General features: G+C 37.8%; 1 protein-coding gene and 1 long non-coding RNA gene across 4 annotated transcripts in view; one reads left to right on the plus strand and one right to left on the minus strand.

The window, feature by feature from the left end:
• CPA6 (carboxypeptidase A6) overlaps positions 1-24,979 on the minus strand; it is a 317,848-nt gene that overhangs the window by 114,135 nt on the left and 178,734 nt on the right. The window contains exon 1 of one of the 3 annotated variants that reach the window (XM_049103757.1): positions 7,966-8,057. The exons of the other annotated variants lie outside the window; for them this stretch is intronic. Within the exon in view, the coding sequence (XP_048959714.1) occupies positions 7,966-7,986 (21 nt within the window). The 5' untranslated portion in view covers positions 7,987-8,057. Of the gene's footprint in view, positions 1-7,965; positions 8,058-24,979 lie in introns of those variants that run through there. 3 annotated transcript variants of the gene reach the window in all.
• LOC112678579 (uncharacterized) overlaps positions 8,108-24,979 on the plus strand; it is a 43,500-nt gene continuing 26,628 nt past the window's right edge. The window contains exons 1-3 of the long non-coding RNA XR_003147682.2: positions 8,108-8,362; positions 17,322-17,432; positions 18,292-18,404. This is a non-coding gene — a long non-coding RNA (uncharacterized LOC112678579). The remainder of the gene's footprint in view (positions 8,363-17,321; positions 17,433-18,291; positions 18,405-24,979) is intronic.

A 24,979-nucleotide genomic window follows, 5' to 3' on the forward strand; every position in this document is an offset into this window, starting at 1 on the left:
GAGAGACAAACCAAGAAACGGACTCTTAAATATAGAGAACTGACAGTTGCCAGAGGGGAGGGGGGCAGAGGGATGGATGGAATAAGTGAAAGGGATTACAAGTACACGTATCATGATAGGAACTGAGTAATATACAGAATTATTGAGTCAATATACTGTAAATCTGTCACTAATATAATACTGTATGTTAACTGTACTGGAATTAAAATAAAAAATATTAATTGGAAAATGAGAAAATAGAACAAAAACAGAATATCAAAGAGAAATTGCACTTCCACATTCATTGCTGCAATATTTATAATATTCAATACATGGAAACAACCTAAATGTGTGTCAATGGATCCATTTATATATGTAGAGGTATATACTTCTCTCAATGAATATATATTAAAGATTATATATGTATAAAATAAAAGATAATGTACGAATATATAAAAAAGATTCTATCTATCGAGAATATATACACAACAGATATTATTCATCCATGTGAGAGAAGGTAGTCCCGTCATTTGTGACAATGGATGAAAATCGAAGACATTATGCTAGGTGAAATAAATCAGAAAAACACTGCATGACATCACTGACATGTGGAACTTAAAGCAGCCAATCTTATAGAGACAGTGAGTAGAGTGGTGATTATCAGGAGTTGAGGATGGGAGAAACGTAGTGATGTGGTCAAAGGGTATAAACTTCGAGCTATAAGATGAATAAGTTCTGGGGATCTAATGTGTAGCATTTTGATTGTGCTTAACAATACTGTATCATATAAAGTTGCTAAGGCACTAGATCTTAAATGTTTCCACCCCTAGATAGAAATGATAATAGTGTGATATGATGGAGGTGTTAGCTAATGCTATAGTGGTAATCATTTTGAAATATATAAGTGTATCAACATGTTGTGCACCTTAAACTTGTACAAGCCTGTATGTCATTTATATCTTAATAAAGCTGAAAATAAAAAGAATGGTGGATATAGTATGCCATTTTTGCAACACACACACACACACACACACACACACACACACACACACTACATAAACAAATTGGGCGAACACGAAACTAGGTGGGAGGAAAAAGCAATAATTCAAACAAGGCCATTTGAATCCTACAAGAGGATATTGATTACTGGCAGAAAATACTACCTAACTTTGCCATTAACAAACTTTTTATCACTTCCTTATTCCTCTCACTCAACTCTTATATATTCTACTATATATTATTTATATTTATAATATTTCATATTATGTATATTAATTTATATTAATATTATCCTGGTTTGAAACCTGCCTGCCCACCAGGGACAAGCAATTGGTAATGTCCTGAGAAGATGGGCTTAATCTCCTTTGTAATCAGAGAAATATATATTAAGTCAAAACGAAACAATAGCACACAGACGTGAGAGTTATAAACATTAATAAGTGTGGCAATACCAAATGGAGTCTGGAGTGTGGAGTGATGTGAAATTTCTTACACTGCTCCTGGAGCACATTGGTAGAAACATTTTGGAGAGCACTTGCCAATTTTTAATAAAGAATAAACATGTATTTCTCAACTCATCAATTCTACTCCTGGATATACATCCCAGGCTGTGTTTCCCAAACAGCTGGTGCTCTGGAACATCACACGGGATGCACAGGGGCACCATGTGATGTTTAAAATTTTCAAGAGAAGGGACGCCTGGGTGGCTCAGCAGTTGAGTGTCTGCCTTTGGCTCAGGGCATGATCCTGGAGTCCCGGGATCGAGTCCCACATTGGGCTCTGTGCATGTAGCCTTCTTCTCCCTCTGCCTATGTTTCTGCCTCTCTGTGTCTCTCATGAATAAATAAATAAAATCTTAAAAAAAATAAAATTTTCAAGAGAAATGCAATGAGAATACTACTATTAAGTTTTTCAGGCCCAACTGCTTAATAAGCAGAACTGTTAGGTATTTGATTTTTTTCACTTGGCAATGTATCAAGGACATTTTTCAAGTTAATACATGCAGATCTGTTCCACTGTGTGTGGACACTGATCATTTATTGATGAATTTGGATCCTTAGAAAACAAATTTCAAAAACACAACTCATGTACTCTATGTAATATTTGAAGACAGATTTATTTGCAGCATAGTTTTTTTCTTCTATTTCTGAAACTCTTCCAAATTCTAAGGACATAGGCTTGAAGAGATGGTGTATTTCTGGTAATCTGGTTTTCCCACAGTAGGTCGTTGTGTACCAAATTAGATGTCTTTTCTATACTGCCTTTCTTGTTAAATGACCAACGTGCTTGCTTCCATTTTGTTGCTGGAACTTTACATCCAAGGTATCCTGGATTTGAATAAACCATATATATTCCCAGTGGATAATAGGAGGCTTTCCAAAGTGGTATGACCCTGGTTCTGTTTTTTACTTTGTTGTTGTTGACATCCCACTCCATCTTTCTTGCACTCTGGATTATCTCTAAAGTCCCAGAAAATCCAATGATGATAAACACACATCTATATAGCTTACACCCTTCTAATGCTGAAGGGAATCTAGTGCTCTGGAGGCCCAGTCCATAATCAACAGAGGGATATTGGGCTTTGTTCGTATTAACTGACAATTCAAAGAACCTTGTGTTAAATATTCTTTGAGCTCATTGGCTTTGGGATTATGTGTGATTGTGTCCCCTTTTTATCCCTCTAAATAAAGGTATGCTCCCATCAGCTGTCCTGAGCTCCATATAATTGTCATTACATTCATAATTTATCGCCCTCCTTTCTATTTCTGGTGGTTAAATGGGTACCATGAAATTCATCTTTTATTGATCTTTTTTCTAAGTGTCTTAGGTGAGGAAAGATGGCTGTTTATAGGAACTAGACATTTATAGGAACAAGTTTTTAAGACTGAACACACTGGACTTAATAAATGATTTAGATATGTATTTGTAAAATCAACTGTTTGCCTGCTAGGGTGCCCTTTCTAGCCAAACAATGACTTATTCTAGGTTTAATAGGAATTAGGTTTTATTCAGGTAAGATTTTATTTAGATAGTAATAGAAATTGTATCTTTGTTACTCTTATTTCTAGTTCAACTGGAACAAAAAACATCCAGTCATGTAATTTTGCACATTCTTAATGACTACTTGCCCTCAAAATCTCCATTTCATCCCTCTAATCTTGGAGGGAATCATTATTCATTCCTGAAGTGCTAGTTTCATATATATGACTTTAACCCCTGAGCACTATTAAAAAGTTATATTTAGGTAACAAAAAGAAATAAAAGGCATCCAAATCAGAAAGGAAGAAGCATAACTCTCTATTTGCATACGACATGTTATATATAGAAATTCCTGACAACTTCACCAATAAACTGTTGGAACAAATAAATTCAGTAACATTTCAGGATACAAAATTAACATGCAAAAATCAGTGTGCTTCCACATGCTAGTAACTCTCATAAAGAGAAATTAAGAAATTCTTATTTACAGTTTATCCAAAAGAATAAAATATCTAGAAATAAATTTAATCAAGGAGGTAAAAGACCCACACATTGGAAACTATGACAGTGATGAAAGAAACAGAAGACGGCACAAATAAATGGAAACATATTCTGTGCTCATGGATTAAAGTGTAGTTAAAAATTCCATACTACCCAAAGCCATCTACAGATTCAGTGCAATCCCTATTAAAATTCTCCCTCTCCCTCTGACTCTTCTCACTGCTTGTGCTTTTGCTCTCTCAAATGAATAAATAAAAAAATCTTTAAAAAAGATAGATAGGAGATAGACAATAGAGAGAGAGAGAAACAATAAGCAACCCAGTAGCAATGAATGTGTTTAGCTTCAAGAATATGATCTTCATAATAATTTTGTGAATTTATTGTTCACTTTTTGAAGATATATAAAATCAATGCAGTGTCTTTAAATAAAGGGAAAGCATCGAAAAAAAAATAAAATTCCAATGACATTTTTCACAGAAATAGAACAAACAATCTTAAAAATTTGTATAGAACCACAAAAAACTGCCAGTGGTCAAAGCAATCTTAAGAAGAGCAAAACTGGAGGTATCACACTCTGATTTCAAACTATACCACAAAACTGTAACAGTATGGTACCAGCACAAAAACAGAGCCATAAATCAATGTAACAGGATAGAGAACCCAGAAATAAACCCATGCATATATGGTCAATTAATATACACCAAAGAGGCCGAGAATATACAATGGGGGAAGGGACAGTCTCTTCAACCAGTGGTATTGGGAAAACTGGACAGCCACATGGAAAAGAATGAAACTGGACTTCTATCTTACAAGAGCTGCAAAAATCAACTAAAAAATGGATACAAGACTTGAATAGAAGACCTGAATGCCCTGTCAGGGAATAGACTCAGCGTCCCAGGTGTAACCCACCCTAATAGTATCAGGTAGGACTTGCCTAAGTTTATTCTTGCAATGCTTTCTCTGCCTCAGTGCCTGTCATGAGACTGTATCTGATTCTTAACACATGCTTTGAAAGATACATTATTAGACAACTACCTGCACTATGTCCACTTGTATTATGCAGCAGAAAACCATTATATTCCCCCTTCCCAAACTTTAAAGAGTATCAGACTTAACTGAGTGTTTTGACAAAATAAGGATTCTTGGGACTTATTGCCAGATATGCTGATTTCAAGAGTCTTAGAGACTGAATAATCCCTCTAAATAAAGGCTCAAGGGAATCTGTCTTTTAAGTAGCCCTCTAGGTAATTCTGAAGTAGTTGGTCTGATGAGCATGTGTTATGAAAGTCCTCTGCGTTTAGGGACTGCTCTTTCAAATAGTCGTTAATGACAACAACAAATGTAAGGATAGTTTTGAAGATAATGACATTTTCTCGGCTCACTTTGCACATCCAGAAACCCTCAGCAGCACTTAATCAAATACTCATTTTTAGTGACTCTTAGAGAAAGTTTTAGAGGGAAACTCATCTGGCTGCAAAAAAGTATTTGTATACATGTGTTGATGCAGGGATAGGAACCAAGTTCATTCGCAATTTGTCAAATCTAAATCAAACATACATATTATATGAATTTTTAGAAAATGTCCAAATGCAGATAAAGTCTGTTCTGGGATAACCTGCATTTCTGTAATTCAACATTGCTTCAACATGATTGGTAATTGTCTTAATCCGCTGGGGCTGCTATAACAGAATGCCATAGACTAGGTGGCTTATAAACAGAAATTTGTCACAATTCTGGAAGCTAGGAAGTTCAAAATCAAAGTGCCAGCAGATAAGATTTCTGGTGAGAGCCCTGCTTCTTGCTTCACGATGTCATCTTTTCGTTGTGTCCTCATGTAGCAGAAGAGGCAGGAGAGCCCTCTGGGGTCTCTTTTAGAACGTCACTAAGTCCATTTATGAGGCCTCTACCCTCATGACCTTAAGCAATCTCCCAAAAGCCCTACCTCTTAATACTATCACCTTGGAGATTAAATTTTAACATATGAATTTTAAAGGGACATAAACATACTGTCTTTGGCAGTAATGCTGGGTAATGTCAAAACAACATTGAATTTGCACTGGTTTATCCATGATTTTCCCAGTGTATTAATCTCTTACACTGCCAGGCAACAGGAGTTGAACATATTATACTGCCATGGAGCTTACAGTATTCAAAATCCTATTCATCCCATATTTTCACTCTTAGCTCTGCTTGGCCACTGCCCTGTGTTGGAAGAACCCTTCAGTTTTTGCTGATCTTTTTGAGTATTGCCTCTGTTGCTACAAAGCTCAGTGGTCTCAACCCTCCTGTCACCCCTTTCATCAAGCTACTGCTATTTTCTGCAACAAATACATATGGTTACCATGCCTGTATTAACTACAGTAGTTATTCATTAGGGATTTAACATACCTTTTAAACTATGGCAAAATTAGTTTTTTGTTGTTAGCATTCTGTATATCAAGTTGCATAGGTTTGAGTGGTCTGCGGCTAATTCAAAGCTTCTCACAAGCCTTGTCATGTGTAACACATAATTTCTAGAATGCAAGGCGTTCTGAAATGCATATATCGCACTAGAGAAAAAAAACACCTATGTTCTTAAGCAAAACAGAAATGTTCATCTACATGCTGTTTGAAGTCATTTATGTTATTGTTTTTCTCCATGATGAGGAATACTGAAGAATGGATGGGTATTGGCTTTGAGTATGGAATCATTTAAGTATTGCTTTTCTGCACCACATCAAGGGGTTTGGTTTAGGAATCATCTAACTTCCTACAGTGGCAGACACACAATTCTTTTAACTCAGCTTCAAACTGTATGCCTGTCAACTGAATAGGCTGCTCAGTTTCTGTTTGACAAATATACAGCTAAAGACTCAAGAATCAGGCCAGGAACGCTGTACAAAAACAAGTTTGAGGGATCTTGAAGACCTGAGGTACCCATTAGGGGCCTGGAGTTTCTTGTGGCAGGGTATGTAATGAGAATGTTTAAACAATCTTAACAATTTTTAAGTGTACATTTCAATCGGGTTAGGCATATTCACATTGTTGTGAAACGGATCAGAACTTCTTTGTCGATACCCATGAAGCAATTTCCCCCACCTCCTAGTCTGCACTATTACTGTGTAAAATTCCTTACCATTTGCCAATTAAACATGGGGTGAACTGTGTTAATACCTAAAATCACCTTTAGCTTGCAGAATCATAAAAATTTCAGAGAGCCAGGGGAATTAACTTTAACCAGGCATGAGATAAATGCAGGAAAAGAGAAATTTTCACAATCCTAAGTGTAGAAATGTTGTCAGGATACACTGTCAGAATCCCAGGTGTATCAGTTCATAAATCCCAGCAAGGAACTCTTTGATGAATATTAAGTTGGCCTGAGGACTTCCATGGCAACTGTGGAGCATCCACTGCTTCTTTCTGTTGTGGTTAGCAGTGCCATGGCCCGGCAAGCAGAGTACTAAATTAGGGGTGGGGAGGGCCTTGGCAATGGCTTTCCTATTAAATGGCAATGAGTAAGTCATGAAGTCTAACAGCATTGCAAAGCTCAGACAACAAAAACAGATGTCCTTCATCCTCTGAGAGTTTTCTCTTTCGGAATAGACTCAGTGAAGAATCCTTTAGGGATATTTAGATGACCTTTTTCTTGAGACATCATGCTGCTTTATGCTTTGCTAAATGTCTAATCTGTATAATTACATCAAGGCCTCAAATCTGTTTAGTGTTCTTTGATGTGGATTATAGATATAACTCACCGCTTCTGTCATGTTTATCTCTGATATGGAACTTTAAACTTTCTTCCATTAACCCCCCAATATCCTCTTGGATTCAAGCAGAGCTTACTGTTCCTTCTTCTCCTTACCTACTCTGCTACCTTCCATTTAATGATATAAATGGGGAGTCTTCTGTCCTTTTCATCCTAGAAGCTATTTGCACATATTTTAGAACCATCTTTCTAGCCAAAGATGGTGTTATTTTAAAGTCTGTCTGGTTCCATATTTTATAGCAAGACAAATTTTAGCCTATACACTTTAAATCCCATTTCATGTTTTTTAAGAAAGAAATAGTGATCTAATTAATGACTATATAACAATTTTTAGAATAATGACATTGTATATTTGTAAAGCAGTAGTCTATAAGTGATTTTTCTTTCAATGTGCAGCTCTTTTCAAAAAGCAGTTATTTAAAATGATATATATGTATTTCAGAATGATAGACAAATAATGTAGAAAAACAACTTACTGAAATGGAGTGCATTATTTTCTCCATAAAATCTGGTGCTCCTCTCTCTCTCTCTCTCTCTCTCTCTCTCTCTCTCTATATATATATATATATATATATATATTTATTTATTTATTTATTTATTTATTTTCTTGAGCTGAAAAGTTTATTATTCACATTACAATGCATCCAAACCACCTAAACTATAAATCTAAGTCATCTTTAATATCTCTTCCTGGTCTATCTTCCAACTGGTCCCCAAGTAGATTGTATCTCGAGTATCTCCTTCAAATTCATCCCCATTACCTGAACTTCTATTTTCAACATTTCCCTCAGTCTATTTCATTATGCTCCCGACTGTATTCCCGGCTCTGGTCTCTCCTTCATCAATCTGTTTGCTTCTACAGTTGCTACAGTTACCTTTGTTAAATGCAGGCACCTACTGAGAATCTCTAATGTAAGCTATTGTGTAGAGGATAAAGTCCAAACCCCTTGGCAGTGCATCCAAGGTCTCTGGTAATTCACTGTGTCTGTCAGCATCACTCCCCTCACCCCCTCCGCAGTTACCCGGCTCCAGGGATACTGACAGACAACACTCTCTGCCTCCATCCCCTGGCATATGTGGTTTTCTTTGCTGGAAGGTCCTGGCTTGCTTCCTTACTATCTCCCTTCTATCTCCAGACTAGCAAGTGTGGTTTTGGAGGTAGGTTTTGTGGGGAATATGAGGCTTACACAATTTGGGGGGCCCAGTGTAAGAAAAAGAGTACACAATTATGCATTCTCGTAATTTTGTATAATAAGAAAGTAGAGACGGGGCATTGGAAGGGTCCCAGGCAAGTAAGGAAGCCTAAAGCTTCAGTGGTTAGCTTCTGGGTAAATCTGCCTCTGAGTTATTGCTCAATGACTTTTATTGAACTTATTGTTTATTAAACTTCCTCAGTCTGGCAGAGTGAGTAGGATAGTATGTGCTGTACAAAGATTTGTTTAATTAAAGAGTAAAATCCTATTCAGCTCTAAAGTTGGTTCCAATGTCACGTCTGTACAGTTTCCTTAATTTTCCCAGTTATTTGCTGTTTCTTCCTTTTTCTAGAGTATTTTGCAGACCCATTTAATGTGATACTTTCTACACTACATGGTTATTGATTGTTTCATGTGAACCAGTGTCCTCAAGTTTTAGCACAGGTCAGAAGCTTGAAGATTTGTTATTCTCTCCAAGTTCCTGACTCAGTAGATTGTGGGTGGGATCTGAGAATTTACATTTTTATTGAGTTCTCTTGTGACATTGATGGCCAAGTTCTATAGGAACTACATACCATTCATTCTAAACACATTCTTGGTTCATGGTAGGTGCCTAAATATGTATATTAAATGGAAAAATAATTAAGCATATTATAAAATTTTAACTTTCTATGCTTTTTGCAAGTAACAAATTATAGTCTTATACATAAATCTTTAAAAATTGACTTCTCCATTAATAATTACGGTAATTAAAAATATTGAGTAATATGTAGCATTTCTACTCTTCAATCATATTTTAAGAGGAAAGAAGGAAAATAAACAGAATTTTAAAGATTCAGACTGTTCCTTAAATTATATATTCTATATAGTACTCAGGGAAATGTTTAACATCAAAGTTATCAGATTCTTATTCTAGATCAGGGCATATTATTTTTCTTATTGCAAGGATAACAACCAAAGAATAAAAAAAAAGAGAATATAAAATGGTAGTTGATTACAATGATATCCATGAGTTTTTGATATTAAAAAATGTTCCATATGGCCAATAAAAATATTTAGTATTAAATTCCATCGTGTTTAAGATGTACACAGTGATAATTTTGAAAAAGCAAAGGAAAATGACAGAGTGGAGGCATGATGGAACATAATGTTAAGAAAAATTTATGAATAAAAGAAAACATATTCAACAAGAAAAAGCTTTTATAAGTTTAGAGCAATATTTGTACCTACAGAAAAATAATCAGAAATACACTGCTTTTATTTAAGGATTTAGCTAGTTTCGTGAGTAAAAGGGAGAAAACAGGAAAGGAGGAGGAGGGAGAAAGAAGTAAAAAAAAGACTGTGAAAGAAGCCCAGGCAATTTTATAGTATTTTAAGAAAGAATTACCACTTTCTACCAGGAGTAAATGCTTTTCACTTACCTGAAGTCCTAAGATTACTAGGGATTAAGGACGGGGCAATCCAACACTCCTAATGTTGCTTTTCTATGTGTGTAGCTGCAGTAGGTCCTGAAGGATGTGAAATAGGCACCATTGCCCAGTGCTCTGGGTCCCCCCTTGGGATGGGACTTGGCACTGGAAACAAAACTGGAAATTTATAGATAATATTTGTAAAGACCATAGACCCTAATTTATAGCTGGGACCTATGATCTGAAACAAAAGTTTTAAGAAAGTTATTTTTTAAATTTAATTTAAATTTTATTAGTAATAGAGAGGTTGGTCACATCTTGTTTGTAAAACAGAATACCCCACAGGTAAGATATTTGGTATTAATGGTGGTTTGGGTAAAGTCTTATTAAAGTTTTAGAAGTTAGTGAAAAGAAAGCTTCCGTTCCCTTCCCTGTTCTGGAGCAGACTCTGGAACAGAACAGACTGGGGTTTAATGACATTATGGCTGGGAGAGACTGATGGTAGTAAAGAGTAAAGGATTCCTGTGGCAAAGTGAATCCAATGGACCTGGGATAATCTCCACAAATCTGATCAAATTAAAATTTCCTTTTCTAATTGTAAATATCTTATGGCAATCTTAAAATAGGACCAAAGAATTGGCTTACACACTTTTGCATCATGGAAAGGTAGTGATAATGGCCAAAAATAATTAGAGATAAATCAGTTTATATGGAGAGGGAGCATGAGGAAGGCAAACCTTCCTGGGAATTCTTGGAAATATTCTGCAGGGGGCTCCACCTGGGCAATTTATTTTTAAGTATAAGCATAATATTGTACATTTCTATCTTGTATGACTGAAACTCTATGCCCATCAGACAGCAATTCCACAATTTTTCCTCCCAGCCTCTGGCAACCACCATTCTACTCTGTTCCTATGAAGCTGGCCATTTTAAATGCCTCTGATGTAAGTGGAATCATGCAGTATTATCCTTCTGTGACTAGCCTATTTTACTTAGCAAAATGTCCTCCAGAATCATCCATGCTCTTGCAAATGGCAGGATTTTCTTTTTATGACTGGATATTATTCCATTGTGTGCATATACCACATTTTCTTTATTCATTCACTCATCAGTGGACATTTAGGTGGTTTCTACCTCTTGACTGTTGTAAATAATGCCGTTATGAGCATGGAAGTACAAATACCTCTTCAAGATCTTGATTTGAATTCCTTTGCATATATACTGAGAAGTGGGAAGCTGGATCATATTCTAATTTTAATTTTTTGAGGAAAGTTCAAACTGTTTTCTATGGTGCTTACCCCAGTTTACATTCTTACCAATACTGCTCAAGAATTCCAATTTCTCCACATCCTCACCTAATTACTTGCTATACTTTTTTTTATATAATGCTCATCCTAACAGGTATGATGCCTCATTGTGGTTTTGATTTGCATTTACCTGATGATTAGTGATGGTGAGCACATTTTCATTCTCTTGCTGGCTGTTTGTAGGTCATCTTTGGAGAAATACCTATTTAGTTTCTTATTCATTTTTTAATTGGGTTATTTTCTTGCTATTGAGTTACAGAAAATTCTTAAATACTTTGGATATTAATCTCTTATTAGACATATGGTTTGCAGATATCTTCTCCCATTCTGTAGATTGCCTTTTCACTTTGTTGATTCTTTTGCTCCACAGATTTTTGATTTAATATGGCTCCACTTGTCTATGCAGAATAACTTTTTAAAGCTTTTAATTTTGAATTATAGTCTCACAAGAATTTTGAAAAAAAAAAAAAAACAAGGAGATCCTATGTACTCTTTACTTAGGATAGTATTATAACCAGGTTATCTCATCAATTTTTAGGTGGTCATTGTGTGTCTATAGTTCTATGCAACTTTATCACAGATGCAGATCTATGTAACTCCTGTCACAATTAGGATATAGAACTCCATCACCACAGGACTTTGTCTTTCGAACCATTTATTGTCATACCCACTACCTTATCTCCATCATCCCTAACCCTTAGAAATCACTAATCTGTTCTCTGCCTCTGTAATTCTATTATTTAAAGAATGTTACATAAATGTAATAATATAGTATGTAACCTCCTGGGATTGGCTTCTTTCACTCAGCATGATTCCCTTGAGATAATACAAGTAATTACTTGTAACAATAATTAGTTCTTTTTTATTGCCGTATAACACCCTATGGCATGAATGCACCACAATTTGTTTAATTATTCATCTACCGAGGGAACTGAACTTTTTCCAGTTCGGGGATATTTGAGTATTTACGTATAAGCCCTTTTCAAAAGGACATATTAGAGAGAGAGAGAGAGAGAGAGAGAGAGAGAGAATATGAGCGGGGGGGGGGGGGGGGGGAGGGGGAGGGTAGAGGGAAGAAGGAAGGAATCCTCCAGCAGATTCCCTGCAGAGCCCTATACCAGCCCAATCCCAGGACCCCAAGATCATGACCTTAGTGGCAATCAAGAGCTAGATTCCCTGCAGAGCCCTATACCAGCCCAATCCCAGGACCCCAAGATCATGACCTTAGTGGCAATCAAGAGCTAGATGCTCAACCAACTGAGTCACTCAGGTACATCCCCCACTCCTTTTTGAAAAAGAAAAAGAGGGTTGAGAGGGAGGGAGGGAGGAAGAGAGAGAGAAAGAGAGAGAAGCATTAAATGGGCTCCATGCTGGGCAAGATCCACATGGGGCTTAAACTCATGACTCTAAGATCACGACCTGAACTGATATTAAGAGTTAGCGCTCAATCGACTGAGCTACCCAGGTGCTCCTATACAGCCTTTTGTGTAAACATAAATTTACATCTCCCTGGAATAAATGCCAAGAGTATAATATCAAATACTCATAAGAGACCACTTGACCTTTACCTAAAATAACTTCTATTCCCATATTTGGCTTTCAATGTATAACAAACTTTTTTTTTTTTAGATTTATTCATTTATTTATTTGAGAGACAGAAGGTGTGGGGGGAAGGGCAGAGGGAGAGAATCTTAAGCAGTCTCCCTGCTGTGCATCGAGCCTGATATAGGGCTCAGTCTCACCACCTTGAGATCATGACCTGAACTGAAATCAAGAGTCAGATGCTTAACCAACAGAGCCACCCAAGTGTCCCTGTAGTAAACTTTTATTTTAAAAAACTGGGAAAGAGTAGATACATTTAAATACTCTTTTTATGTGTAAGGTGTTGCCTTTATGGATATCTGCAGACCACTGGGATTATGTAAAAGTTTGTCATGCTGCATATGATGACATGGCCCAGTGCAGAATTTCAGTTGGCATTTCTGATCATCTACTATAAAAAGCAGACTATTTCTTTAAAAATCAAACTTTTTTTTTATTCCTTTCATCTGTATACCTCACTCACAAAATACAGTTGTTTTTTGTTTTTAAAATGCCTCTTTCCTTTTTCCAAATCCTTTCAAATTAAACAAATATGGTCATGCAGTTTATAATGAAATCTTTCTCCCCCTAGCTATTAAAACAACCAAATTTTTGAGTGATGAATTAGACAAAACAAGGCAGCACATACATATAAGTAAACTGAAATTCATAAACAGAATAGGAGATTACTTACTAAAGCTTGGAAGAGTGTTGGTTGTTATAAACAAATGCTAATTGCTTAGTAGAGGTTTTGCCTATGGCTTTAGGGTCTCAGATGGAACAGGGATATTTCAAAATATCAATCTCCATGGCTTTTAGCAGAATATGTTACTATGTGCACTCAATATATAATAAGTGAGTTAATACAAAAACAAAAATTTATGTGAAACACGTATTAGCACTTCTGAGAAAATTGTAAAAGAATGAATTAGAAGGACAACAGAATCTGAAGGGCCCAATTCTCAATTACACAGCAGAATAATGGTAATTAACTTGGCTAAAATGATAAATTCCATTTCTTACAAGTAAAAAAAAGCTGATAATAAATTGAATGAAACTATATAATTTATGAGGCTGTGGAATTGTAAAAGGATTTTTAAGGTCATATTCATGACACCCTTTATAAAATATGTTTGAATCAATATCATAACAACTTGAGGAAGGTAATCTTTTACTAACTTATTAGTTACCCACACTGCATTAAATCTAATATGTTGTGAGTTTAGTGCTTTCTTGATTTTACCAGGAGGTATCGGTTGAAGATTTTCAAACCTAGCTGACCATAACTTACATCATTATCAATTGTAAGATGCATCCCAATTTTAGACATGTCGAAATGTGAAAAAAACATGCATCCTAAAATAGGTAAAATATGGCAATAAAGTAAGCATTTATTGAGCAGTTACTCTATGTGAGGCACTATAATAACTGCTGGGCATACAGAAATGAACAAGGTACAGTTCATACACTTAATAAGCTTAAAGCCTAGTAGGAGAAAAGTAGATAAACAATTTCACATGTAAAGAGTAATGATCTTATAAGTTGTCAAGTTAGTTTTGTTTGAAACACAAGGAGAAACCTTCTGGTGGCATCATTATATTAGGGATACTGAGTATGCCATAGCTAAAAACTGTATCTTGTTTTATGAGCATATAGGACATAATCTGTAAAGTCCTTTATTTCTCAAGCACTTGTGATATCAATCCTTCACAGCCACTTTATTTTTTTTCTTCACAGCCACTTTAAAGTGTGCCTATTTTTGAGATATTAGAGTGAAAAAAATAATTTTCCTCTTGAGTATTAAGATTCAGAAGTGACCCAATCAATATTCAACTCATTCGTTTCTCAAATATTTTATCATTTTGTTGAAGTGAAATATAGTATTTTGATCCCAAAGGAGAACTACTAAAAATAAAAATAATGACTTGGTTTTAAGATAACTCCAAATACAGTGCTTGTGCTCAGTTCAGGTCCCTAAAACACTGCTGAGTGAACAATACAATAATCATCACCAGACCATGGTGATCTGAAAACCTGAATCCTTGACTTTCTGCAGACTAGCTAGCTGGTTCCTGCCACAGAGCTCCTAAATCCTTGGAATATACTATCGTTTGTATACCCATGAGGACTTATGGTGGGGTAGTGTAAAATGGCTTCAGGATAGGGGCCAGTCGCCAGAAAAACCAACCACATGATTAGAGGTTTCAGCCTCACTCCCTGACCTTTAGGGAGGGGAGAGGAGCTAGAGATTGAGTTCAATCTCTAAGGGCCAATGATTTAATCAATCGTACCTATGTAAATAAATCTCTATAAGAACCTCTAAATGATGGGGTTTGGAGAGTTTCCAAGTTGGTAAACGTACAGATGGTGTTGTGCTCAGAGAGTGATGGAGGGGCTACTTCCCTCATACCCTGTCCAATACATCTGGCTGCTCCTGAGTTGTATCATTTACAATAACCTGGTTAAGTTAAGAGCTTTCCTGAGTTCTGTGAGTCATTGTACCAAATTGTCAAACCAAGGAGGGGGGCTCATAGGAACCCTTGAATTTGCAGTTGGCTGGGCAGCCTGGGAACTCCAGTTGTCGTTGAAGTTGGGCCAATCTTGTGGCATTGAGCTCTTCACCTGCAGGTCTGTAGTAACTCTGGGAGTGCCCAAAATGAACTGTTGAACACCCAGTTGATGTTGGAGAATTGCCAAACTGATATGGAAAAATAACATGTATTTGGTGCCAGGGAAAAAAACCCACAAACATATTCTGTTCACTCATTTTTTGGTTCAATCTGTTGGAATTGCTTTGGGTAAGGAAGTGTGAGGGGAAGTGGTAGGAAGTGGTAGGCTCTTGCCAGGCAGAGCCTTCAGAGCAGTGTTTGGTTCCCCTCCTTCCATCTGTCATGATGGCCAGCAGTGTTCTAAACAGAGGCTGGCTCCTTCAGCCTGGTTCCTGGAATGAAGACTATGCAGAACAGAGCCGTGGATGAACCATGAGCAAGAAATAAAACCTGGCTGTTAAGGTTTAGGCATAACTTGTCTCCACAACATAACTTAGCTTATTGTGTTAAAGTTCAAGGGATATGGAAAACGTGATTTAATATGGGGGCTAGGCTTTATGCAGCTGTGGGAACTGGAGAACAAGTCTATCATGAGGTGTTGCCTCTGATCTCCTGGTGAGCCTGGAGCCACCACAGGTCAGCAGGGCTGCGGGAGAGGAAAAGTGCAATCTCCCTGTCCCCTGCTGCCTCTGACCTCCACCATGTGGGTATATGCAGAGGGAGCCTACCTCCTGTGCTTCTAGAACTGCTGGAATTTGGAAGAGGGTAAGGGAGGAGATTCAAGGGACCTGAGAAGCTATGGGCCAGACTTCTGCCCCATGGACATAGTGAAAATGAAATGCTGCAAGTGCCTAGCCCCCAACTCAGACATCAGAGCAGGCCAGCTCCTGCTTTACACCTCTGTCTTATCTTCAACAATTTCTGTGACCAATCCTAACTCACAACTGGATGGGAGTTCTGGGAAGTACAGTCCCAGCTTAGCTACACAGACACATACAAAAGTGCTACTGCTATGAACACACTCTGGGAAAAAAATCATGTCTACTACAAGCTAGAGCTCTTTTCTCCAAACCCCATCCAGACTCAGACTTTGGTGAACTGAGAGGGGCTATTTTTGAATGTCAAACTCCTTTGGCTTCCTTTAGCACAAGACCCAGGCACTAACAAGGTCAGTGGTACATTGCTTAGTCTCTTTGTTATAGGACCGTATCTGATCCTGGCCCTTGAGATTAGCACTTGGACCACAGAAGGAGGATAACACCCTTTCCTGCTAAGGTCTAAAACTGAACTTTACTAAGCCACCTTTCTCTGTATGTCCTTACCCTGGTCCTGCCAGATCCTGCAAGGGTGGGGAAAGACAGGATAACTTAAAAGAATTTTTACTCCTGTTAAGTCCTACTTATGGTTCCTTTAGCTGTCCCCTTAAGTTTGTAATTCTATGAGGGCTACATTTTATCTTTGATCCATAACAGAATTCTTTGCTTTTGGAGATAGGGACAAGTGGTGAAGCCGGAAATCAGAGCATTGCCAGAAGTCAGAGAGTGTCCCGAACAAACCAACTGCCAGATTAATGGGCAGTCTCCCCATTCTCTGGAAAGGAAACGGACTAGTGCTCAAGACATTGGGTGGTTGCAGTCTGTAGCTTATTCTTAAAGAGTATTGGTGCAGCTCTGCTCCCCCCCAGTTGAGTTACATGCTAACCAAATATTAGTCATATTTATTCTTAAACCTGTTTATGCCTGTTAGACCAATAGGATATGAGTGGACGTGATATGCGCAGCTGTTTTTTTTTTTTTTAAGATTTTATTTATTTATTCATGAGAGACACAGAGAGAGGCAGGGACAGGAGAAGCAGGCTCCATGCAAGGAGCCTGATGCAGGACTCGATTCAGGGACTCCGGGATCGCACTGGGAGCTGAAGGCAGACACTCAACCACTGAGCCACCCAGACGTCCCAGGGCAACTTTCATTTCACTCCTTACTAATGAAGCTGCTGCCCCTTATGTATCTGTGACTGCATCAGTTGCTTCTAGTAATAGCAATTGGATTTAATCTGCAGTTTTTTTCTACCCCATCAGAATCAGTACCAATGTGCGACTTCAGAGTGACCAGCACCATGTAGCAGCAAATCCCTCCATCCTGCGAGGCTTGATCTCAGCTCTACAGGATGTGTGCTCAAAGCTCCTGAGGTACCAGTATCAGCTAAGGAGTGCCCTTTCCAAAAGGCCTGAATTCTGGCTCTGTGGGAGCCTTTCTGCAAGCTTCTAAAGTCTGATACAGTTGACCCTTGAACAACATAGGTTTGAACTGTGTGGCTCTACTCATATGCAGTTTTATAAAAAAACAAATACACTGTAAATGCATTTTGTCTTATGATTTTCTTAACATTCTTTTTTGTAGCTTGCTTTATTATAAGAATATAGTGTATACTACATATAACATACAAAGCAGGTGTTAATCAGCTTTTCTTTAGATCACATCAGATCATATCTCTTACAAATGCTTAATGGCTTCCAACTGTCCTTAGCACAAACCCCCAAGTTTTCATCTTTTCCTCAGGGCTTTTTTTTTTTTTTTTTCCTCAGGGCTTGTATCTCTCAGACCTCATATCTTACTGCCCTTCCTTCTATTTACTCTATAATCCACCTTTATTCCTGTCCAAACAACTAAGCCCAGCTAGATAAGTCTGCCTTTGCACTTACAATGATCATTGCCTAGAATGTTCTCTCGAGACCTTTGCATGACAGGTTATAGCCTTATTATAATTTTTTTTGAGGAGGTTTTTCCTGAACTTTCAAAGAATCCCATTCTATTTAATCCTGTTTATTTCTTTCACAGCATTTACTACAATCTGTAACTAACTTGTTTACGTCTTCATTTGCCTATTTTCTTCTCCACAACTAGAACATAAACTCATAAGATCATCTATTTTTTTCTTTTATGTTGATTACCCTGCCTCTTTAAATATCTACTGAATAAAAAATAAATTTAGCTTTTGGTACTAAAATATGTAAATCAATGCAAATTGACTACTTTTATCCTTCATAGGAACCCAGAAACTCAAAATACCTAAATATAAAATGCTTATTCTCCTATGCCTACTCAGAGAAAATGGTCAACTATCTTCATGGGACGTGCCGTTCATGTGCCAAGTCATAACAGTAAGTCATCTTGCAAAAAAATCAGCAGCAAGGGGGTTAAGCATAGTTTTGATACTAGACTGTCAGAGTAAAGAAGAGCTGTTGCAAACTGTTCTACCAGTGTGTTCGATCCTAGCAATGCACAATACTTGCACACTTATGGCTGTTCATCCCAAGTGGTCACACTTCATCATGGGCCTGAAGGTGTCTGTAAACATGCCCTGAACACTGACTCAGAAGGAAAAAGGTGCAATCTTGTCAAGCAAGCACAATTTTAAGACAAAGTGTAAGTCAGTGAAATTAACCAAACTTTCTTTCAAATTACAGTGGCCCGAGACATTTTACCATCTCGTATGACGTTAACATACTTTGCTTTTCAAAATGCATCTGAAACCCCCCTGTCTCTAAGGGTTGACTAATATAGTGTCATGAAATCAACATTTGGGCCTGATTTAATGCATTACACTTTGGAGAACTGTATTTCATTATGAGTCAGCTGAAATTTCTTTTTGCCCCAATATGTTGGCACAGTTTTCTTGTACCATAGCTCTACCATCAGTGATATCTGTTTCTAAACCATTTATTTATTTTTTAAAGATGTTGTTTATTTATTCATGAGAAACACACACACACACACACAGAGTGAGAGAGAGAGAGTGAGAGAGACAGGCAGAGGGAGAAGCAGGCTCCATGCAGGGAGCCCGATGTGGGACTTGATCCCAGGTCTCCAGGTTCACGCCCTGGGCTGCAGGCAGCGCTAAACTGCTGAGCCACTGGGGCTGCCCTGTTTCTAAACCATTTAAATGTTTATATACATATGACCTAAGAGCAACGAGAAATTTTATCTAATTATTCAGGAAGTGATTCCCCAACTGATTGATTATCCAAGTCTTATGCTTTTCCCACTGAAAGTATTTATTACCTCTCCCCTTAAACACACATAGGTAACTGGGTAAAAGAAATGAACTAGACAAGTCTCATCTGTAAATTCAGTCTCGAGATGATCATACCAGCCTACCGACAAACCCCCCACTGCTCCATGGCCATAAAAACCTACAGTTATGTCCTTCTGAGATAGAGGATTTGGATTTATAAATTTACAATCTTTAGATTTCTGCTCATGTTCTGTCATTATCATTTTATAATGACAGTAGCCTGACTGTTTCCACTGTCAATATCTCAAGTCTATTCAAATTTTGCAAGTGTGGAAATACAAGCAAGTGTACTTATTTATTCTGCTCTGTTTATATTTCTAAGGCCTTAAATCCCTTCTACATCACAGCTCACAACCACAGATATCATGCTTTGAGTCATTTAGAGGAAGTGACAAAATGGGAAATTTGTAGTCTCATAAATACAGGAATTTAAACAAGGGCTTTCTATTGCTGATGATTTGGACCAAAAAAAAAAAAATATCCTGTTTCCCAGATGTACCTCTGGCAGAGCTCTGGTTCTAAACCATTGCACAGTGAAATGGAGAGAACACTATAATCACAAAAGAAATGATGCTTGTTTGACAGTGCTTGCTAGACTCCATCATTTATGACATTTAGTATCGTTAACCTGATGTATAGTCTCCCTCAGAGGGACAAAGCTACACTTTCTCAAACTTGGATTTCTCAAGATTTCCTATCCTCTAGTATAGTGTGTGCTAGGAAGAAATACAAAGCTTTCAAAGGCAGGAGATGAATCAACAGTACTCTGCAAGGCCTTTTATCTCTCAGGGGTACAGAGCAATGGCCCCTCTGGATAGGGATAGTCTTTGTATAATGCAATAAACTATATTTGTTAATCGATGGTGAGAAGAGGTGCAACAGCAAAGGCCCTAGAATCACTGCTCTTTCATTCCCATTCTGTCTTCTTTCTTCTGTAAGAGGTGGCTCATATGGGGAGGGGGGGAAAGGGTTGAACTGGACAAGTAGAGTTTTGCCAACTTTTCAGCTGTTTGACCTTTTCACTTGGGTGTTGACATGCTAAGTGACCATCTCACACCAGGTCCTTAGGCCAAATGGAAATGGACTGCTGGGGCACCTCCCATTTTCCTTCTAGATCCCCTTTTGCACCTGTTTTGTGACTCAGTGCCTTTATACTAATCCCTGCTCAATCCCAGTCTCTATTCCTCTACTCACCCAGACATGACAAACAAAAGCATTTCTCCACCCACGTTTAAAACAAATGTTTGCCACACCAAACCCTGATTCTTTGAAACCACATGATAAACATGCAAATGTGAAAAAAATCTTGTGCTCTCTTTGGCAGCACATAAAATAAAATGCAAGGGGCACCTGGGTGGCTCAATGGTTGAGCATCTGCCTTTGGTTCAGGTCATGATCCCAGAGTCCTAGGATTGAGTCCCACCATCAGCATCCCTGTGGGGAGTCTGCTTCTCCCTCTGCCTATGTCTCTGCCTCTCTGTTAATGTCTCATGAATAAATAAATTTAAAAAAAAGGAGCCATGAAAACGTGGAAGATTCTAGAAAGTTGACCAAATAGACAATTTCTAAATCTCTACTTTCAATTCTTATCTATTTTCATTTTATATGGAACTATCCAATTAATTTTTTAATAACACTTTTGATGTCTGTACCATACCCCCAAATGTATAATTACTACAAATTGCCTATAGAGCAAGGCTCCCAAATTTTAATCTTAGTGATTTAAAGCTCTGCTAATTTAGTGAAAAAATATATGCCAAGAAATCCACTAGGCATTACTGAGGATACAAAATGAGAATAAGATTCCTGTTTTCAAAAAATTTACAACCTAATTGAGAAAATGTATGTACAAAAATAACAAGGCGGAAATATTACTTATGTCTCCTTTGTGGAATGTAATGATAATTATATAGTAAGCATTTATTGAATGCAGGTACTTCACATCTCTTATTATGAATACAACAACCCTATAACAGAGGTCCTTGGTATCTCCATTACAGATAGCAATAGCAACATCCAAATTCCTACCATTGACAGGTGCTTTATATATATGATCACACTTCATCTCCACAACAATTCTCATTTTTTAAATGAGTGCCAGGGATTTGCCTGAGGTCACAGAACTAGTCAGTGGCTGCTACGGTCTAAATGTTTATGTCCTTGTCCCAAATATACATGTTGGAATCCTAACTCCCAATGTGATGATAGTTAGCTTCTGAGAGATAAGACCACAACGGTAGAACTCTCAGTAATGTGATTAATAGCTTTATAAAAGAGGCTTGTGAAAGCTCTTAGGCCCTTTCTACCATGTGAGGAGAAGTGAGAAGTGGGTAGTCGTGGCAAATCGGGAAAGGCCCTTCATCAGAATGTGACCATGCTGGCACCCTGATCCTGGACTCCCAGTCTCCAGAACTACGAGAAATAAATGTCTTCTGTTGACAAGTTACTTAGTCTGTGGTATTTTGTTATAGCAGACTAAATAGACTAAGATAATGGCAGAACCAAGTTTCAAACTGAGGTCTAACTCTAATGTCTTCCTTTTTTGGATTATATCCTGTGCCTTCTTAGGAAAAAAGAGCTCAGAGAAGGTCAGTAGCTTGTCAGAGTTGATGAAGCTCTTAGGCAGCAATAAGGACTGACAGATTTATTTTACTTCAAAGTATATACCTGCTTCCTTTTCCCCTTTCTCTTCTTCCTTTCCCTTTAGGAACTATTCAGTCCTAGAATCACAAAATTGGGCAGAGCAAGGTAGGAGTCTTTGCTTGGGCATGGGGTGTAGAAATATAGAACCTGGGCAGGGTCATGAAGCTGTTCATATGGAGGGCTTGGTCAGGTGATGGGTGTTAGAACTTACGTGCAGTGAGAAGAGTGCCACATGGATGAGTACTCAGAGCTTGTCTGGGTGTCAGAGCTTGAGCAAATTAAGAAGGGTTTCCACATGGGTAGGGTGGCTTGGTACAGGGTTTTAGGGCCTAAATAGGGTGAGGCCCTATTTAAGGTGAGAAGGGCGTGTGTGTGCACGTGCGTGCATGTGCAAGTAGGGGCGTGGTGGGCATGGGTTACATACTAGGGATTGGTCAAATAAATTTTGTATTTCAAATAATGGGAAACTGGTTTCTCAGTGCCAAAGAAGGGACGTATAAACAAGGAAAAGGACAAAATAAAAATAAAATTAAAATACTCCTTAATAGAAACCTATGGTTTTCAATATAAAAGTAGATGCAAAAATAGTCATGTAAATTTAAGAACGTATACATATATGTATCTGCATGAATAGGCTTCCTAGCTCTGGTACTAGTGAGCTCACCTGGTACCCATATCTCCAGCTTCTAAATGCTATTTTCACTAAAGAGGAACCAGGACTTTTTGGAGAAATGGCTAACTCCAGGAGGGGGACAAGGGAAATACAAGACGAGTTGGTAACTTCCTCTTGTGCCAGAAAGTAGTTAAAAAAAAATGAATGGAACATGTCAAAAGGCACAGAAGTCAACTGAAGGGGGTTCCTACTGGCCTAATATAGGACAAATTTAGCATCAATATAAAACATGCTAATAATAGATTCACTCTATTGAATAAAAATAGGAAACCATGAGTCTATATTAATATAAATAAGTAGATATACAAATAAAAGTTTTATGAAGAATGGAGCATAATCAAATTTTAAAGTGCCTCCCTACAAAGCGCTTGAAGAGAAAACAGTGGAGAAGCCTGGCAGATACCTTCTCGAACAGCTAATCACCATGAACATCAGCCACAGGTCTGGTGCCAGTGGTGATAGGAAACATTGAGAACATAGAAGCCTTCTCTGATGCTCCTTGCCAAAGCAGAACAAGCAGATTCTAGTCATGAGGAAATGTCAGATAAACCCAAACTGAGAAAGCTTCTGCATAATAACTGGCCTGAAATCTTCAAAAGTACCAAGGTCGTGAAAATCAAAGACAGACTTATTTCAGACTGAAGGAAATGAAACAGAAGGGAAAACTTAATCCAGTCATGTGATTCTGTCCCAGATGCTTTTCCTATGCAGAGTGTTATTGGGGGAAAACAAGTTGAGTGGGGCTTGAAGATTAAATGGTGGTTATCAGTGTTAATTTCTGACTATGAGGGTCCCGTTGTGGTTATTAGGAGAATGCCCATCTCTGGAGGAAATACACTCTGAAGCTCAGCATAATGGAGCAACTTACTTTCAAAGGGTTCAGGGAAAAAACCCTTTGTAGTATACTTCCAAGTTTTCTGCAAATTTAGGATTGTTTCAAAATAAAAGCAGCAATCGGAAAAACATACTCTCCCTTGTACTGTTTTTCTTCTTGGAGCAGATGTTATCACCATCTGGTTGGGCACAGAGGTATTAAGTATATTTCAGGCTTAAAAAAGTCTTCATGGAGGAGATGGAATTTGGGGAGAATTCAGATAGGTAGGGAGATCTAGAAGGAAAATTTTTCATGTGAAAAAACAATGTATTCAAACACATTTAATGCTTCTCCATTGCCTTACAAACTACGTTTCTGAACAGGGAAGTTGGAGGTAGAATAGAAAAGGGGCTAAGGTGGGCACTGGAGTTATACCAGGATTCAAATACTGATTTTGTCTTTAACAACCTATGTGACTTTTGATGATGTCTCAGTTTCATTGCAAAATAAGAAAGCTGATGTTTGTGTGTTTGAAAATTAATGAAATTATATAAGTTAAAGGGCTCTGGCATAGTTCCTACCATATGGCAGTGCTTGCAATGATGATGAAGATGTAACAGTAATGATGTGATCTATACGTTAGAGAAGGTGGTTTGTGTTATGTAGAAGAGATTGGTTCAGAGTGACCCTGAAAAAAGGTGGGGCAGTTAGGAAGCTATTACCAATTGTCCAGATGAGAGTGGAGGCTGTTGAGAAGGATGTGGGCAAGTGAGTTTGTTGGGTGAATGCTAGAGGTTTAAAACAAATACTTAGATGATCCCAGGATGGTCCCTAGGAAGTTAAAGACTGCTCTGAGATGCAGTGTCTAGCAGAGACAGGGGAACAGTGTCAGTACTGATCAGAGTAACTGAAAGTCACTGTGGTTCCACGAAGGAGAGTCCCAAGTTCCCTTTCTGCCCACCTAGACCCTTCTAAGCACATCAGTAGAAACATGTAGATAGACTTTGCCTTTTTGGCATCTTCTGTTGCACTTCTTTCTTCTCTGTGTCTCTGTCCCTTCCTCCTTACATATTCCTCTCAAGCACTCAAAGCTCCATACTTTGTTCAGGTCTTGTTCAAGATTTGTGCTTTTTCCAGCCCTAAGAGAAAGTCTGATCCAAGTACCATTGCAAGTGCTGATGGCTGAGAGTACAAAGACTTCCTGATAAATTGTCCTTAGATCAATACCACTTTCAATGCAGCTCCTTACTCTGTGTTCTCTAGTTCTACGGGTAACTGGTATTTTGTCTTCTTGTACTTGCTGATGTAGTATATTGCAATAGTATGGCTGTTTCATCTCTACACATTGTGTTTTGCCCAAAGATAGCAAGTTCTTCTGGGGCAGATGCTGTGTTCTCATAGCAACAATCACTGTGATGAACACTAAGTAGTTGCTCAATACATGTTTGTAGAACTGAACTAAGTAAAAAATTAAATGACAAAAAATCCCCTAAAAATCCAGTTCTAAACAGGATGTGAAATAATGCTTTTC

The sequence above is a fragment of the Canis lupus genome, chromosome 29 (genome assembly GCF_003254725.2).
Source record: "Canis lupus dingo isolate Sandy chromosome 29, ASM325472v2, whole genome shotgun sequence".
Taxonomy (NCBI): Eukaryota; Metazoa; Chordata; class Mammalia; order Carnivora; family Canidae; genus Canis; species Canis lupus.